The 19,334-nt window shown below is 40.9% G+C and overlaps 1 protein-coding gene across 3 annotated transcripts in view; it reads left to right on the top strand.

Moving 5' to 3' along the window:
* sik3 (SIK family kinase 3) overlaps positions 1-18,399 on the top strand; it is a 51,591-nt gene extending 33,192 nt beyond the window's left edge. For all 3 annotated transcript variants that reach the window (XM_074679136.1, XM_074679134.1, XM_074679137.1), the window contains 11 exons: positions 195-336; positions 6,469-6,588; positions 6,987-7,045; positions 7,217-7,326; positions 8,826-8,995; positions 9,136-9,263; positions 10,005-10,771; positions 10,986-11,140; positions 13,537-13,666; positions 13,766-13,892; positions 15,083-18,399. In XM_074679136.1, coding sequence (XP_074535237.1) covers positions 195-336; positions 6,469-6,588; positions 6,987-7,045; positions 7,217-7,326; positions 8,826-8,995; positions 9,136-9,263; positions 10,005-10,771; positions 10,986-11,140; positions 13,537-13,666; positions 13,766-13,887 — 1,903 coding nt within the window. In that variant the 3' untranslated portion in view covers positions 13,888-13,892; positions 15,083-18,399. The remainder of the gene's footprint in view (positions 1-194; positions 337-6,468; positions 6,589-6,986; positions 7,046-7,216; positions 7,327-8,825; positions 8,996-9,135; positions 9,264-10,004; positions 10,772-10,985; positions 11,141-13,536; positions 13,667-13,765; positions 13,893-15,082) is intronic.
* The last annotated feature ends 935 nt before the right edge of the window (positions 18,400-19,334 follow it).

Below are 19,334 nucleotides of genomic sequence, written 5' to 3'. Positions count from 1 at the left end.
ATAAAATATTGAATCTTGTCACAGCTGTGCAGGTTTAAAGAGCTTCTCATCTGTGTCTGTCTGTCTGTATGACTGATTGTGTGTGTCACTGTTTCTGTGTTACCTGTCTTGTTGTCTTTTTGTGTCTTCGTGGTTGTGTGTGTGTATTTGTGTACACCGTGTTTGTGTCGCTCCATGTGGTCTCCTTTCCTTAGATCCAGCTATAAGGACTGTAACACCCTTCATCTCCCCATGGAGCGCTTCTCACCTGTCAGGCGATTCTCAGACGGTGCTGCCACCATCCAGGCCTTCAAGGCTCATCTGGAGAACAGCAGCCTCATCAAGCAACTCAAACAGGTGAAAACTATTTTTTTTCTGACTTTTATTTTCGTTGAAGAAAAATATCAAGGGTCAGTGACTTTCTCAGGTGCTGAGGTTTTTTTTTTATTTTATTTTTTTACTTAATTTTTATTAAAATTTTTCTTCATCAGTACAATATATTATATACATTTCAATACAATTAAATGAATTTCTTTTCCTTTTTTAGTTTTTCTGTTTTTTTTTCTCCTATTCCTTCTCTAGCTGTATTTGTATTCATTACATATCATCATGTCCACACTATGATGGTAATGAAACAAAGAAAATAAATAAATTTAAACAAAAAACAAAAAACAACAACAATAATAATAATAAACAATAATAACAGTGACATAGAAATAAAAATTATGTCCACTCAAAATTATGACATCACAGGCCCATATCATTATCAGTATCAGGATGACAACATTTTGCATACAATGCAGGGGTGAAGAGCAGGATTATTGCATGTATTATTACTGTACCTATTATTGCAGCAATAGAGGAATCATCGGTTTCCATCTTTCAGTAAAAGTTGCTCTTTGAAGCCTTCATGAAAAAGTGATCTGCTCCATTTGATAAATAAAACCCTCTGAATCCATGTGTTATATGAGGGAGGTTCTGTTCTCAACCACCTGATGGTTATACACTTTAAGGCTATTGTTAATAATATATTCAAAGGGTATCTATCTGCTGTTCCACTCAGACCAGGTGCTGAGTTTTAAAACTAGCTCTGCTGGATGCTTGCAAAGAATGATTACACACATTTGTTTCTTGAGGTCAAAGATGCAGAAATAGTGATACAACCCAGTGTGATGCAATTTTGACTCTCCTGAGATCAGATCCCTCACTGCAGATCTGTTTTATGAGTTGAGGTGAGCCCAGAGCAGCTGCAGTCACTGAAAGAACAGTCACTCACAAATGAACACCATCCCAAAGGTTTAATTTATCCTGCCACCTCATGTTGTCTCCTCTGGCTCCAGCTGCCATTTCACTTCAAAACAGACACAGCAAAACTTCCAAAGAACAGCCAGATAGGGCTGCTGAGCGAACCATGCTTTAAGCCCTTGTCAATTCTGTGTAGTGCATTTTTTTTCACCTTTTCCTTTTAGTTTTTAGTCAGCCAATTTCTAGTTGCCCTCAAAGTTCTGAACATGCCTTCAGGAGCTTCTGATGTAACTGCATCACGGATAAGGTTTTATCCCTGGCATGCTGATGGTGCGCGAAGGCTACAGGCAGGGTTACAAAGTGAAAGGTGAATTTAGGGTCACAGCAGCACATTAGGAAAGCTTACTCTGTGTCCTCTCTGTGACCAGCGGCACCGTAAGAGACGGCTGGACTTATTCTGCTGGAGCACTGCACTTCAAGGAGGACAGTTCAACATTTAATGGTAATAGACCAGATTTTAGTCCTTATGAAGGTCAGAGCTAGCAAAAATAGCTACAAAGGAAGCAGAACATGGATTTAGCCTGCTCTTTGGAGTATACCTACACAAAAGGATACAGTGACACATAAAAACATCACTAATCTGTTCCATAGTTTTGTAATTAATTTAAATGTCATTACTAATTTTTGCATGAAGATTTAAAAGCATTAACAGCAGAAAATGACAAAGAAAAGCAGGAAATCTTTACCTTACAGGAGCTGGAAACAGTAAATTAGGGCTGCAGCTATTGAATATTTTAGTATTCGAGTATTCTACTGAAAATCCCATTGATTAATTGAGTAATCGGATAAAATACATTTTTGTTTAGTTAAAGAGCAGTTATTTTTCAAATGAATTTTTTTCTCTTTAAGAAATAGAATTTTCTGATACAGCATGTCAATAAGAGCACTTGCTTTGGTTGCTCCAAAATTTGTAAACACACTTTGACACATTTTTTGTGCCTTGTAAATCTCATCAAACCCAAATGGCACCCGTTTCGTAGAATGACCCATTAGTCTCCAAACTCCAGAGGCTTGAGGGGTCTGAAAACTCTCTTAATTTGGCCTCAGCTCTATTTGAAATACCACTCTTTGATTTTTTTTTAAATTAAACAATTCCTCGAGGCGGAGAAAATTACTCGAGTAATTCTTGTAATCGAGTACCTCAAATCATTCGAGGAATCATTTCAGCTCTACAGTAAATATTATAAAACTATAATCTGTAGCCTGACCTTTTATTTAGTTGAATTTGTAAACTCCCCCTACCTTTAGTTGGGTCAGGTATTAATATGAGACTGGATCCTGAATATTTTTTTAATCAGGTTTTTCCTGCAAAGACCATCCTGTCTGAAACTGTAACATGGACTGATTCCATGTTTGCATGCTGTGGATTTACCTGCCATTACGCACAAGCTGATGCTTAACTCTACTTCTCCTGCCAATCCAGCTTTTCTTCGTCATTCTTGGCCTTTGTCAATTAAACTGTCCCACAACAAGACACCCTGCCATTTATTGGGATGGGACTTTTTTTTTTTTTGTAAGTTCTACTGCATTTATTATTTGAAAATGATTCAAAAGTTAAGCTGGACAGTGCAGCCTTAACCATGTAGATTTGATTTTATAGAGATTAAGGAACTTTCTGGTTGTTTTGTTAAAGAAGTGTCAGTGTCTGCCACACTGCCTTTTTTAGTCTGGAATCCCAAGTGTAGTTCCTGCTGCAGAAATATATCTGCTCAACAAGCTTGATATTTTTAATTTTTATCGGTCTCAACTCAGCTTTATTTATAAAAAACCTTAAAAAAAAAAAACAACCACAGCTGAAAAAAAAGTGCTGTGCAGAAATAGACAAAACACAGCAGGCATGAACAAATTGAAGTGGATTAAAAAGCAGGTATTAACATTTAAATAGCTGTTTATTAACCATAAAACACTACAGCAGTCCGTCCAACAATTATAAATAAAGACTACACACAAGCTATTCAACAAGAAAACACAGAGAGGAAGAGACACCTTTTATTCATTACTTCAAGAAATGCTCTAATTACTGGGGGCGGGAGAAAAAAATGAAAATCGATAAATCTAGATTTTCTGTTCAACAATATCAAAATTGGAATTCTTTGTCAAAAATATATTTTTTTTTCAAAAATCAGATTCTTCATTTCAGTCTTAGTTTATAAACTGGATTGGAAAGAATTCACAGCATTTCTCCAGCAGAGGGTGAAATATTTCTCTCTGACTTACGTGATGTGCATTTTATGGGAAAATATGGCTCCTGATATAGTCTGTAGACATTATCATCATTATTTAACTTTTTCACATAGTCTACCAAACTAAATTTGCAAAAATCGTAAAAATCGAAGAATGGCAATTTAAATTGAATAGACACCCCAAAAATGTAAATAGAATTTAATTGTGAGAATAGCATATCGTCCCAGCCCTACTGATTACTTTAATGTGCAACCTTTCTTGTTCAACATAGACCTTATTATTATTATTATTATTATGCTGTTTTCAAAACCTGTGAGTGGTGCTCATGTAACTTAGTTTCACTTTGTTTGGATCATTTCAAGATACCATTTCGATAACAACGCATCTCATCCTTGAATATGATTGTGGACAAGACTCATAACATGAGTTCAGGGTTTGGTTCACTGTACAAAACATACAGCTGAAGAGGAGATCTAATAGATAATAGAAATCAGTGAATGTTGACAGAGCTAAAAAATAAGATCATTGCATTGAGTCGATTTTCATCTTGTCTTGTCAAAAATGTGAACCAGGTGTATTGGTCGCAGCATTCTCACAACAATTTGAACGTTCAGAAAGCATGTGTTCAGCTTGCAGAAGTCTCTAAGCTGAGTTTAAACAAAGCCCTTCCCTGAAGAAACCTCGGGCAGCTTATATGGACATCACATCATTCGCCTTGACTCTCCAACAAGATTACCTCACCCCGGTAGGAGGTGCAGGCAGGGAGAAGGATAATCATCATGTGCGCTGTGGGTGCTTCATCTAAAGCATGTACCGACGTGCTGGGATTATCATTACTCCCAAGTGCTAAGCAGGTTATGTATGGAGGAAAGGTTAACACACGGGTAGACATACACACACATGACCTACACAGAAAGAGCAGGTGAGTACATCTGCAGATTGTAAAACCAGAAAGAAACAATGCAGGAGGAGAGTTCACAGGAGGATCAGGGAGAACCAAAGTGTCGATAACATTAGCTGAGCCGGCACCACGAGCCTTCACTCTCCTTGTAGATCAGCGTGCACACGCCTGTGCTGGTTCCATAACTCTGTGGTCCAGTTAACCAAACACTCACACACACACTCACACAACTTTGACCATTTTCGTTGAATCAAAATACGTCAAAACTGGGCCCCACACTACATTAACATCTAAAGCGTCACAGCAGCCTCCAGCTACAGCTCAGACACAACGTATGACTGGCATTTAAGGCCTCCATTATGGAAAATATTAAAAACTCATTTCACCAATGATCAACTCTTGTGCTGGATAGCAAGAGTGAAGTTGTTTGGATGTTTGGTCCACTAAATGTTTACATCCATCCTTTATAAATCTTCATGTCAATGCATGTAACAGAAAACTAGTTTCATTTTTTAAACCACTTAACTGCAGCTGGTGATAAACATCGACAAAAGCATTATATCATTTTTGTCTGTGTGTGTATTTGTTGTTAATACTGATTGACTCCCTATGAAGCAGTCACCTTGGTAAATATAGTAGATGGTAAAGAGATAGAAGTTTTGCCTTGTAACTTCTTACTCCAAACAAATTAAGCATAGAAATTGTCTGGTACTGTTTGTTTGTTTGTTTGGTTGTTTGGTTGTTTGGTTGTTTGTTTTTGAGGGGTCTTTTACAAATTTACTTGGAGAGGGTAGGAAACAGCAGAAAACTGGGAGAGAAAGTTGGACATGAACTAAAACTGTTTTTCTAATCAGATGAAGCCTCCACCACCTGTCAGTTACACTCAGATTAATTCTGGCAACTGCCAGTTCAGTATGATGGCTGTTAAAGGGACAGTTCAGTTTTTTTGAAGTGGGGTTGTATGAGCTCTATGTGACCACTAAGGACATTAGATACAGTAGAAAGGTGTCTCCTCTCCCTCAGTATGACACAGACTGTAATAGAAGGTGACGAGGAAATAGGCTCTAACAGGGACAGACGATACCAAATTCAAGGGCTATTTTCTCTGCCTACAAGAACTAAAATGAAAAAGTAATACCACAGTTTAAGAGTGCGCTACATAAAATCATTTTTAAGTGCATTAAGTCTTTGGAAATATAAACATTTATGTCTGTAACCGGCGCCCGAAGCATAGCTTGTTTACATTACCTACAGCTGAAAGGAGGAGGGGGGACGGAGCGCACTAGCGCTGTGCGGAAGGATACATGACCAGTTAGTTAGGTCCGGATAAATGTTTATATTAGCCTTTGAATCTGGTACGGTATTTCCCTGTTAGCGCTAGGGCTGGACAATTAATTGGATTTTAATCGTGATTTCAATTTTGCCATCTGACAATCATAAAAACAATATAATCGAAGAAAAACAATTAACATGCCACACAGTGTAGATGTATGCAAGTTCCTGTGCTTCATAGCTCTTCTGTGTTCCATGTGCAGCCACAGCGACTGTGTGTGACTTGTGTGTATCAATAATACTGTATGTGCCACTTGCTGGTTCTTTAAAGTTATGATTAAATCAGTACTGAAGTTTTTGAACAAATGAATAATTGTGTATATTAATTGTGATTTCAATATCACTTAAAATAATCAGGATTCTTATTTTTAACATAATCGCCTCGTCACCATCGATTACAGTTTGTGTCTTACTGAGGGAGAGGAGACAACTTTCTACTGTATCTAATGTCCTTAGTGGTCACATAGAGCTCATACAACCCCACTTGAAAAAAAAAAAACTGAACTATCCCTTTAAGAGGCGAGAGCAGGGGCAGTGGGCTTCAAGGAGACCTAGTAGTTAAAGAAAGAACATCTCTATTGAAGCAATTTTCAGGAGACAGGCATTAAAGAAAACTAAAGCCCAAGAGGATAAAGTTCCAGCTAAGAATCTTTCCTTTAGCAATGTACGCAACATTGTCATATCAGTAACCACATTATTGAAAAAAAAAAAAAACTTTATCACCAAGTGCTGGCCTAAGTGCTGTTATACGTCTGTGTTTCCAACAGGAGTGTGAGCAGCTTCAGAAAATGTATGCCGCCCAGCAGGATGAGCGATTCCTGGAGCACACCCAGCAACAGCATGTCCTCTACCAGCAAGAGCAACAAATCCTCCACCAGCAAATCCAGGTACCTGGAGCCAACAGGTCCAAAACATGTAGTTTCAAGACAAAAGTGTTTGTAACTTTTCATGCAGGATTAATTGAGCTGTAGGAGTTGACAGGACCCAGCATTCTCTGGATCTGTTTTCTACACATGCTAGAAGTCCCTTAATGCAGACACCCGCTTGTGCTTCTTTTCCCTTTTCTTTAGCTGAAACATTTTGTGGCTGAATTGTCGACTTTGCAACTCCTACATTTTGCTTTCATTACAGAGAATTACTCAGGCCTCTATAGAGTAGAGATTTAAGCTCCAGAGAGTGAGAACCGGTGCATTTTCTCATGAAGCCAGCCTCAGATGATCATAAACCCAATAACAAAACATTCTATTTGGAAGCTGTAATTCCTATCATTTTTTTTTACCTACAGGGTCTGTCTCTAGGCCATGGGGAGAGCCAGCCTAGTCACCTAACCCACCAGCTTCAGAGGTACACACACACACACACACATACACACACACACAAAAACAAGTATTACTCATCAGCTATTGAGCAGTGAACAATGAACTTGATACCATGCTGCAGTGCTATCGACTGAAGTGTTACATCATTGTCATATCTCTCTCTTCTCCTCTCCTACTCCGCTCTGTCCTCCCTCAGGTTGCGTATCCAGCCCTCCAGCCCTCCGCCAACACATCCCAGCAACCACCTCTTCAGACAGCCCAACCAGAGCCCTCCGCCTGGCTCTGCAGGCATGATGCAAGGGCACGGTTAGTAAAACTGCCGCCAGGGTGCTCAGATTCCTAACACTTAGTAACAAACAGAGATGCAGCAAATATTGAAGCTGGAACTTGTAGAGGAAATGGAAATGTCAATGTTGACATTGTTTCTGAGTAGTAATAATACAGATCTGTTTGTTTAAAATGAAACTAAATGGTTTGTGTGACTTGAGTTGACAGGCAAGTCAACACGTCAGCCACAAAAACCACAACATCATGTGATTCCTGTTAGTGAAACATATTGTTTGATTTGCTTAGTGGTGAAGTTTCATTACCTATGATACTAGTTATGACTGAGACTTAGTTTGTTGATTAACTATGCATGTAAATTTTTCATGCAAATTCAATTTAAAGAAGAGAGATCTGCTCTAATGTAAAAACTTGAAAAACTTTTTGAAAATTGTTTTGGCTAGTATATATTGAATTTTGGATATTAAAGGGTTAAAGCTTTAATCTGCTACGTGAAGTCAGCTCTGTGTTTGGGGCTTTTATTGTGGTAGCAAGCATCAGCGTGCACTGCCTGTCATGTCTGGATTTATACTTTGGGCTCTGGTGCGCATTTTATTTACCCGACCTACAAAAGTACCAGAGAGTAACAACCCATAAGATTACGGAGCGTTTCATTTATACCACATGCAGGCAGAGGAGACCGTTGTCTAGACAGACACACTCAGTTCGGAATATGCGTTGAGACAACAGGTGATATGACCATAGACTTTATAAAACATGGACGTAGTCTCACCGACATCACCCATCTGTTTCTGAAACGGAAAATGAAGCACATCGGCTAAAGCGGCCATATTGGTAGTGGCAAGGGCTTCGCCTACAGCCATACGGTGCTGGCTGTCATGTGACCCTCAGCTGTGCCTCTTATTGGGGGAGCTCACGATCTTATTATCCTCTGAACGGCCGCGTTAGAAAAAAATTCACCCCACCTGTACAGTGGGAGCTGGAGGTAAAACTAGCGACTCAGACAGGGGACGTTTTTTGAACCAGGCTGTAAATAGATTAATTTCTGCTTTGAAAATGGCTTTTTTTGGCTTGGTGTGTATGTGACTTCTGCTATTTCCGGAGCCAGCCTCAAGCGAATACTCGAGAAACAGCAGATTCTAGCACTTCCACATTGCCTCATATTCTCAGACTGGATTCTGTCGTATCCAAGGTTGCCGCTTCGATACGACACATTGTCTACACAGAGCACTGTGCGACACGAAACAGCTCTAAACTGGACCGTTTGAAAACATAATTCTTACATGGTCTATTAGCTTAACAAGCTAGCACTAGTTTACTTTTTGACTGTTAATGACTGCATAGGTCAGAGTTATAAAGCACAGTACTGCACATGTAACGTCCAAATGTTGAGGAAAAAGCCTTCTTGTACTCAATAGAAAATTACTTGGTCCACTGAATTTATAGAAAACCTTCAGTTTGTTTGATATTTTCTTTCATAGACTCAGATTTTGCTCATGTGACTCCTCTTCCTCCTTCAGGTGGTCCGTCACCAGTGCAGTACCAGCACGGTACTCCGGCGCTGTATCAGGGCCAGAGTGGCAGCCCACCTCCTACAGGCATGCCTCGAGTGTCTATGCCAACCAATCAACAAGCGGCATCCACTCGTCCCGCAGTCCCGTTGGCCCCTGGTGTACCTCAACAACAGCAGGTGACTGCAGAGGAGCCAGTGATGTTGCATTGTTCTTACATTAGGAACCTTCTTATACTCTGTCCAAGCTGATGTCACCAGTTACTTCAAAGGAAGTGGAAGTTATTAATTTGTGAACGTCACATCGACTCTTCCTCCAGGTGACCATTCAGGTTCAGGAGATTGAACTCGGAGGTGGGGCGCAGAGACCGGGCACCTTTTTGGCAACGCCGGGTGGACACAAAGTCCTCGGGAAGCAGCTGAGCGCTGACAACGCTGAGTCGCACAGGTGACCCCACCCATCCTGTCACCATGTCCCCAAATGGCGACCAAACCCTCCCCTCAATAACAATGGACAATTTCTGTGTCTTCATTTGTCTTTGTGCTTTTTATTTGTTTGTTTTTATGCATTTCATTACCTCATCACTCCAAAAAGACACATTTGTTATTATTTTTGTAATTGTTTCTGTTTTTGTTTTTAACATTTCTGCCATGTCTGCTGGTTTTTTATTTTGAAAACTTCAGCCTGTAATAGTGATGGTCAGAGCAGAGCTTTTATTTGTAAGAGGACAAATCATTAGACCATTATTAAAATGTAATGTAAAAACCTCATCAACTCTGCTGGGATGACTTCTTCATCAAACTCTCCACTTCAGTGTAGCTGGGTGAGTGGTTGTTATTGAATGTTTTGGAAGCACTGGTAGTGTAGGAGAACAGTCTACCTGTGACCCCTGACATCATCATCATCATCATCATCATCCTGTAAAACAAAACCCTTTAACCAGGACTTCACTGAGAGAGTGTCACCAACTTCTAATTCATACATCATTTATTCCTTGGAATGTCTTCACACCTCTCAGTGAAAACTTGAGCCTGATGTTGACCTGACGTGTTTGTTAGGCTGTCTGTGTGTAGTGACTCAGTGAGGACTTCCTGTTTGAAGATAGATGATGGTTTCAGTGTTAGTGACTGTGGTAATAATGTCTTAACTGGTGGATAACTGTCTTCTGCGTTTCCTCTTCTGATCCAGTCGCAGCCTTGGCCGCTTCACATCCGGCTATGACCAGACTCAGTTCAACCCTCATCTGTTCTCTGGCGACGCTGCCTCCCGTGCTGCTGGTGTGGTGGGCTCTTACAGCCCTTACCTGCAGGGAGCCTCCCTCAAAGTCCCTGGTCTGGAGGGTTATCAGAGTGGGGTTGTAGGAACTGGCGGCTATGGCACCCCATCGACACTACAGCAAGCCCTGCTTTCCCCGACTCCTTTGGACTATCGCCCCCCTCAACAGCACGTCACCCCCACCCTACAGGGTCTCCTGTCCCCCCGTCACTCTTTAACAGGCCACGCTGACCCCAGGCTGCCCCCTCAAGACTTGGCAGCTCTGCTCAAGAGGCAGAGCCCTCGGCCGTGTCCTGCGCCCCCCACACCACCCAGCGGTGCGCCCCAAGAGTATGGAGAGATGCTACTCCTTCGCCAGCTGAGCCAGGGTGAGAGTTTGGAGCCCCCAGCACCACAGGGTGCTCCTGGGGGCCAACACTACCACCACCTTCTCCAGATCCGACCACCGGAGGTCCAACCGCAGCAGCACCCGACCCAGGCACCTTGTCCCAGCTTACCTCACTCGGAGAGCATGGAGGAGGATGAGGTACCGGCTGCTTACCACCACCCACACGAGGGCCTGCTGGCCAAAGCAGGTGAAGCTCATGAGCTCCTAGGGCCTCCTCGAGGGGGAACCCCACCCTACAACTCACCTACACATAGGCATGGCGGCTTTATTAGGAACGCCCCAGCAACCCGAGGTAAGACCTGTTTACTCACCTACGGAGATTAAGAGTTCACTGTGTGTTCTGACTGACTGGAATATTTTTATCCTGTGTTACCTGTTTGGCTGACCTACATTATTTGATCTCAGACGTCTCAGAATAGCATCAGAGTGTTGGCTTTCTGACTTTTCTTGAATATTATCACACAGTCTATTCATTGCATCCTTTTTCTAAAATCTGTTCCTGTAAGAACCCGAGCATGTGGAGTGCAGGCCCCCAGGGCAGGCCATGGAGGTGCCTGATCACAATGGCGTGGGCTATTCGCGAGGTCCTCAGGGTGAGGCCTATAGGTCCCGTGGACAGCTACAGCGTCATCACACTATCCAGACCTGTGATGATGCCTATGTGAGTTACTGTTTACTGCTCATTTTAAATTTAATACACCATGTTGTTCACTAGGGATGGGTACCTTACACATTTGAAACGATACGGTACCAATGCCCAGTACCAAGCAATCGGTACCGGTACTCAGCGGTACCAATTTTCGGTACTTTTTTATGGTTATGTAGTAAAAAATATTAATTTGTTTAACCATAAAATACATATATTTTTTTACAATTTAACGTATTTATTCTTCAATATATAACCTTGAAATGCTGTGTTCATGTCCAGCATGGAAAATCACCTACTCTTCCACTCCCTCACAGTCACAAAGATGTGTTTAGGTACCTAAACCTTTTGACTCTACACGAATTGATACCCGGTACTTTTGACATAATTCGGTCGGTACCTAAAAAAGTACCTAATTCGGTACCCATCCCTATTGTTCACACTTTATGATGATGTCTCACATTTACTTCATTGCTGCCCTATGGAATTTTGGAGATTTAGCCTTTTGTCATTGGTGTTTATGTTTTTTTGTTTTGCATTTTTTTGCATGTAACTTAAGCTCAGTGTATTTGTAAAGCACCTTCCAAGAGCAGTGCCTCACAGTTAACTATTGAAAGGCAAACAAAGATCACTTTGAATACAACTTAATTACATAAAAGCAGACACGGATGGATTAAACAGAGGTAAGGCTGAACAGATGGGTCTTCAACTGTTTTTTAAAAATATCCACAGTGTCCTTTAAAGCACAGCCTCCTTTAGTGTTAAACCTGGTACAAAGCACACCCAGCAAACCGTATTTAGTGGATTTCAGAGTCCTGCTGGAGTTTTATGGCTTCAGCAGATTTCTGATTTAAGATGGATTCTGACCATTTGGTGCTTTAAACAGGATTCTGAAATTTGTTGAAAACCAGTGCAAAGACATGGGGATCCGTGCAACATGAGAGCTTCTCAATTATTTGTTGATAGCTTTGCAGCAGTCTTTTGGACCATTTTATAGTTATTCAGCCAAGATGACATAAAGGCATTAATAATAGACTCAAGGCCTAGTCCATTCTGTTACCTTGATTGAGAAGAGCAGGTTTAACAACAGAAGACCATAAAAACAACAACCTGGAAATGACATGACAAGAACTAGAAAGTGACATTTTAATGACAAGATAAACTGAGTTTCCATTATAGAAACATGTTAACCCCTTACTGCCTGAATGAATTTAAAAATATGAAAAAAAAAAAAAAATTGAATTTGTGTTTTTGCATTCTTACAGATGCTAAATTGAGTTGAGATTGTACATTTAGACCATAGACTGTATGAAACATGGACGTAGTCTCGCCGACGTCACCCGTCTGTTCCTGAAATGGAAAATGAAGCACATCCGCTATAGCGGCCATATTGGTAGTGGCAAGGGCTTCGCGTACAGCCATAGGGTGCCGGCCGTCACGTGACCCTCAGCTGTGCCTATTTATTAGGGGAGCTCGCGATTTTAATATCCTCTGAGCGGCTGGGTTAGAAAAAAATTCACCCCCATTCAGTGGGTGCCAGTAGTAAAATAAAAAATTAGCAACTCAGACAGGAGACGTTGTTTGAACCAGACTGTAAATAGGTTAATTACTGGTTTTAAAACAGCTTTTTTTTGGCTTGGTGTGTATGTGACTTCCTGTACTCCCGGAGCCAGCCTCAAGCGAACACACAAGAAACAGCCGATTTTAGCATTTCCGTGTTGTCTCATATTCTCAGACCGGAGGTTGCCGCTTGATTTAGATATAACTCATATAATAATTATAAATTAGCTAGATATGTATAGATTTAATAATTGCACCTTTTGATCAAGTTATTGGGACAGTGCATTCAATATGATCCTTGGTATGTGTAGAATATGAATCAGTAGGCATTAGTGGGACACAAAGGCCATCCCAGCTGTATGAAGACGTGACAAGGTATGATGCAAATTTGTGACAGCAGGCATCAAGGGGTTAACATTACTTTACTAAGCCTTGCTTCATCACTGTTATTGTGAATAAGACCATTTACAAAATAAACATCATGCAGTATTAATGAGACTTGTCTAGAAATTTAGATCTTAACCTCTTATATACAGATTCACTGAGGTCACTGTCAGTTGAGATCAAAGGCCATTTTTCCTGTGTTTTAATACAATAGGGCTTATGTTTTGCAAACACTAAAGAGTTCCCCTGCTGGCCATTAAGGAGAATGCAAGATTTGATAAGTTTAGCAAGCTGTTAAAAGAGTTTCTTGCCTGAATGATCTGAAAAGTCATCTTCATTTAGAGGTTTTTGGGTGAGATGCCACATGACCTCCAGTCGTCTAAACAAAGCTCTGAATGATTGAAACTTCCAGAAGCTGTTTAAACACTGTCGGTTGTGTCTTAAACTGCTCTTCACTGTCATTCCAGGATCAGGCAGACCCCATGTCTGGAATGAGCCTGCTGGCCGGGAAAGCACTAAGCTCAGCTCGCATGTCGGATATTCTCAGCCAAACATCACTGACTGGAAGCCAGCAGCTGCACCAGCGGGAAGAGTCAGGTCAGTCTGATGACTGTGTTCATCTTCCATGAAACACTCCTGGATATTTCTGTGGGTTTCCTTTCTTCATATCACTAAATTATGTTTGCGTTTGTGCAGTGTGTGATGTTGAAGGGGAGCTCCATGCTGCAGCCTGCTACCCCTCCTCCTGCACCAGTGACATGCTCCTCAGCTACAAGCCCCCAGACCTGCAGTACAGCATGGAGCAGGCTGGGGTCTAGCACAGGTACACACATGCTCTATACTCGTCAAGGGTTCTGAAAAGAGAAGAGAAAATAGCACCTTTTTATTCAGAAAATGTAAAAAAAACAAACATCTAACGGGTAAATATACAGAAGCTGTATTACTAAATGAGCAGGAAAGGTTGTTCAGTGGATTCCTTTTTGGTCCCCATAAATGAATTAGAGACCGCAGGATGCAGTCGCTGCTTTCAGCTTTCATTTATGTTTTATCAAACATAGTATTTTATACCTTAACAACATCAAGCAAGTTTTTTTTCTTACAAGAATCAGACAAATAGAAATCTTAAATCGAAAAGAGAAATGATCAATCGGGATCAGAATTCAACGTCATCAGGTTCACACCAAGGTAGCACAGCCTGAGGCAAAAGTACAGTCTGATGACTTTCTACCAAATACCTGATTTATTGATTAAATTGTTGACAGAAATTAATAAATTAATTGAAGCACTTCCCTGCTTTTTTTCTTACTTTTTATGCAAGTTATTTATAATTATAGGAATACAAGTCCTTTACTTAATTTTTCATGGACTAAGATTGTAAATTGAATCAAACATTATTACCAGTAAATAAATGAAGAATATATCTTGATAATTTTTTTTTGCATTCAGGACTTTGCGTCAAAGAAGTTTCAGGAACTTTTTTACATTTGCTCAGTGTAGTCATGCACAAAAGTAATTATATAAATTTGAGATAACCCAATATCAGAAATGACAAAATCTTAAATTACAAACTCAATAGTAATCCCTGATGTGGATCAAGCTTCTAAATTCCGCTATCTGCTGGTTACTCTCTAGTCTGTTTCCAAGCCCTTCTAACTCCAGACTTCTGGTTACCTTCCCCAAGGAGGCTATGCTTTTTGGGAGAGTTTATCTGTCTGTTTGGTCTGTGAACAACATAACCCAAAAAGCTACAAATTATTGTACAAACCTGCAACTAACACCAAATTGTAGCAGACAGTCTGCTGAAAGGGAGTATAACATTAAAGTAGGACTTAAGTGTTGGTGACGATCACAATATGCTTGGTGGAGCTCTGTGCTCTCTGAGAGCTTTTCTAGTTTACGATGTTTCTTTGCTTACATTTAAGATATTTTTTAGACTTAAGGTCAAAAAGAGGTCACACGTCATCATCATCATTAGGACTCACATCTGCTCTTTATTTCTTCTGACTCTTGTAGGAAGGGGTGCATCCTGTGTACAGCGGTCCATATCAGCCATCCTGAGTTGTGTTGACTTGAGTTGAGCAGCATCACGCCAAATCACCGTCGTCTGCCCAAGCGGGGGCGCTCTACGTCCATCTGTCTGTCTCCATCTGTCCCTGGGAGGGCAGTCTGCGCTGGAGAGGGGAGTGTGGGTGGGTGTAGACATTAGTGAGGGATGGGGGTAACAGGTTGGGCCCTTGGGTGTAAAGTGCCAGCATTTTCTGAAAAGACATCCAGCGATCATAGCTGCAGGTTATCTCCCGTGTTCACCTCCCATCGTATGTAGGTCGGGGTTTCACTCCTCCCTCTTCAGGCTCAACCCTCCCACGCCAAACCTGTCCCCCGTCACGCCCACCTGCCACCCCAACCTGACCCTCTTTCACCCTCCTTTAACTGTTGGCATACTTCATTATGTGCCTCGTTGGCCAACGCATTGAAACAGTCATACTTTGAAAAGTCGAGTAACACAATAAGCATACACACTGCTGCCACAAACCCAAAGTATTCACATTAGGCGTGTGTGAGTGTATGCGAGTGTGTGAGTGTGTGTGCATGACTGACCAGAAGTGGTTGAGCAGAGGGGAAAGGTGTCTGAGGTTCAGTCTGCTCCTCTGTGTCTCCCCCTCCTGCTGTCCTGCAGCAGATCATTCCGGAGCGGGCTGAAGTCTCAGCAGTGGCGGCCCCTGTTTTTAACTTTGTTTCTTTTTTTTTCTTTGTGGACCGGGTGGCGGGTGTTTGGGTCAGGGTTTCCAACTGGGCAACCAAATCGCTCTCTCCAAAGATGGAGCTCAGTGACATCGCACAGGACAAACCAGCTCTCATTGTTTTTATTTTTCATGTTTTTGGCATTCATTTCCTGTTTTTTTTCTTTTCTTTTTTTTTCTTTGTTTTATGTTGAAATTCATTTTTACTGCTTATGTCCATGTAGGCATTATGGTCAATATTGTTACTCTTATTGTTATTACTGTTTTCTGTAAAAGAGGTTTTATTATAATGAATATTATTATTATTATTATTATTATTATTAAAGGAAAAACAGTTCTGTGTTGCAAGGAAGACAACATTGTTCTTTGATTACTTAAGTAATTCTGCACTTTCGGTTCCAGCTATCCTCTGTCTGCTCCCTGCCCTCTTCGCAGCCCCCCCCCTGCAGACTCCTCTCCCCCTCTCGTCATGCTGTTACCTGCTCTCCAACCCCTCCCCTCCCCCTCTCTTAGCCTGAACTCCCCCACCTTGTGTTACCTCCTCCTCTCCATCCTCCTTGCCCCTGTCAGTGACAGTGTATTGCATTGTGAGTAGTTTTACCAGACATTTGCTCCTTTCCTTGTACAGTGATGCCATGTATAGAACGCTATTGCAATTTCTGTATGAATTTTTTTGTTTCATTTTGTTATTTTCTTTGTTGTTCTGAGACGTCGTTGGGGAGGCTTTTTTATATTGGTATTGTTTATCATTTGTATTTTTGGATGTCTTCAAACTTTTTGGTTCATGTTTTTTTTTGTTTGTTTTATGACTCTTGAGATTTCTAGCCAAAAGAGGACAGAGAGAAGAGAGACTCTTTCTGTGTCGTAAAAAGATTGTTCTTATTTGTTTTAATATTATTCTATCGAGACACTTGAATAAGAGGAGGTTAATTATTTTGTGTTGCTTTTTAAAGTATCATTTCAATTGATGTTGTTGTGACTGTCATTCTTGTTGAAGCCTGTTTTTCTGTTACTGGGGGTAGATGTGGCAGCCTATACAGGGTCAGGCTTTGGGCTTTGTCTGGGGTTGTTCGGGTGCTACAGAGACTTGACACTCTATTGAAAAAAAAAAAAAAAAGACGAAAAGCGAGGGAATAACTTGTAAAATAGCTGACATATCATCCCAAACATTACAAGTGTGGAGATGGACAAACCCACTTCTCTTTCTCTCTTGCTGCGCTACCTATCTGCTGTGATCCTCCCACTATCTTTTACAACATCGGCTTGTGATCGGACGACGCCTTACGGACTTGGCCCCTCCTCTTCCCAAGCTCACCTTGTTACTATTGCAACCAAGGAGGAAGCTGCAACTACTATATTACTCTGCCCTGTTTCTTGTTATTTTTCTTTCTGTTTAATATCAGTTGCTTTGCTCTTTCCCTCCAGCTTGGAAGGGACGGTTGGAGAAGATGGCTGCATTTCTTGGACAGTAGTTGTATCTTGCTGTAAATGGATGTCACCTGGAATCATCTCCACACCAAAAAGGGAAACATTTCAGGAATTAACTGTGTGACTTAGACCTCCAAAGCGAGAGGAAAAGGAGGTTGTGGTCGGAGCAGGGCAGGTTTGCCCACCTTTAACATCTCTACTGAGGTTTGTGCGTAGATGGAGGGTGCAGCACACTGGGGACCACAGCAGGAGGTTGAACCCCCTCACTTATTCTTTATTTAATTCAATACCCCTGGATATTGAGTCTATATTGGACCAGCAAGAGACTGTGGTGAAAGAATAAAGCTTGTGTGTGTTCATGTCGGCCAGATTTCTAAACAACTGGCTGCATGGTTGAGTTTATTTTGTGTCTGTTACATACATCTGAGAGCTGAAGATGGTGTCACGCTGCCTGTGCTTTCCTTTGACGACATGTTACTCCCTGATTACACTCATCCAATCCCTTTTCGGTGAAGCTTTAGTGCTAAATCCAAAAAAAAAGCTCAAGAAGGATTCTCTCATTGTGTAAACCAAAGCTAAGAGAGAAACACTGGAGCACTTAATTGGAAATCCGTAAGGAAGGAAACATCTGGAATGGAAGACAATGTATGTGTCCCGTCCCATAGCAGGATACAAACTCTAAAATTAAGACCGAAGGCTCCTCGTTGTCTGATTGTGTCAGATCTGGGTGTGAGGTTTCTCAGGAAGTAACAGCTCAACCAGTCAAATGGAAAGCATGTAACTTGTTTTGGGAGTAATGTGGAGCAAAGTGCTGCCTCACACACATCTTCTGCCTCTTCAGACTGATCCTCCTCCCCCTTCTCCTCCTCCTCCTCCTCCTCCCAACTCTTCTCTGTCTTAACTCCTCCATCCCTTCCGTCTTATATTTTGCTCCCAATCCCAGCATCCCTGCTCAGCAAGCCAGCTCTCTGCTCTACTCCTGTTTCTTAGGTTCATTTGATTTTATATTGGTTCATTTTGTCTTTTTGTTCTGTTTTGTTTTTATGTTCATTTCTGTTGAGTACAAAAATACTAAAGTGCAACAACAATGATTAAAAAGAATATCAACCAAACTGAGATGAATAAATAAATATATATAAATAAAGAAATAATTTAAAAGCTCATGATGTGTCGGTTTTGATTAGCTGCAATAGCCAGTGTTATCTTTATTTACCATATTGGAAGCTCCTAAAACAATATGTCTGGGTCATAAATCCAATTCTTTAACAGCTAAGTGTCCTTTTTCTGTCTCATATCGGTTTTCAGTCTGTGACTATTGGGACACCAGGAAAGCCATTTTAGCACCAGGACTCCTCTACTACAGAGCCGTGCTGTTGTAATGAGTTTCAGAAATATAAATGTTTTTCTCTGTTTGGTGCAGAGCTCCTCATGCTATCATAGGTTCAATTTAAAGGATGTGGTGTCCATGACAAACGTCCTCATTTATGGGTAATGAAACAGAATGCTTAGAGGGTATTTTAGAAGTGATTGTGAGCCAATACAGCGGCTTCCACTACAGAGCCAAGTCTAATCTCCGAGGGCCCCAAGATCACAGCCATCCTGTCTTGGTTTTTGGGCCACAGACAATCTGTATCTCATGTAAACAATACCATACATGTGTATTGCTAAGCTCAGCAGGAACATGAAAACTAGCTTATTGTTAAAGGGCATCGTTGCCAGCTACTGTAAAGTTGCATGAACTGGTGACACTTTGCGACAGTAAAAAAAAAAAACCTGTAATTTATTAAGTAATTTATTTTTTCCCCACAAATGGTCCACCAGTTAAGAATAATGGATGTAGAGGATGAAACCCCCAAATTATTTGTGTTTCTACACTGACTGTTAAGATGAATTATTTTACTACACTTTTTAAAATCTGTTGCTAGCTCTAACTGTAATGTAAGCATATATTCATATATTTTTCATCTTATAGTACATTTTCATTTCAATTGTCTTTGCACTATTTTCAATTTAAGGTACAGTTTAAACAATCTGAATCTGATAATCTGAAGTGTCGCTCTGTAGATGTTAGATGTAATGTTCATTTTTAGCCACAT

The sequence above is a fragment of the Halichoeres trimaculatus genome, unplaced genomic scaffold (genome assembly GCF_033239565.1).
Source record: "Halichoeres trimaculatus isolate MK-OKI-2021-1 unplaced genomic scaffold, fHalTri1.1 fHalTri1_scaffold_9, whole genome shotgun sequence".
NCBI lineage: Eukaryota > Metazoa > Chordata > Actinopteri > Labriformes > Labridae > Halichoeres > Halichoeres trimaculatus.
The sequence above is the reverse complement of the archived record's forward strand: the minus strand, read 5'-3'. Positions and strand labels throughout refer to the sequence as shown.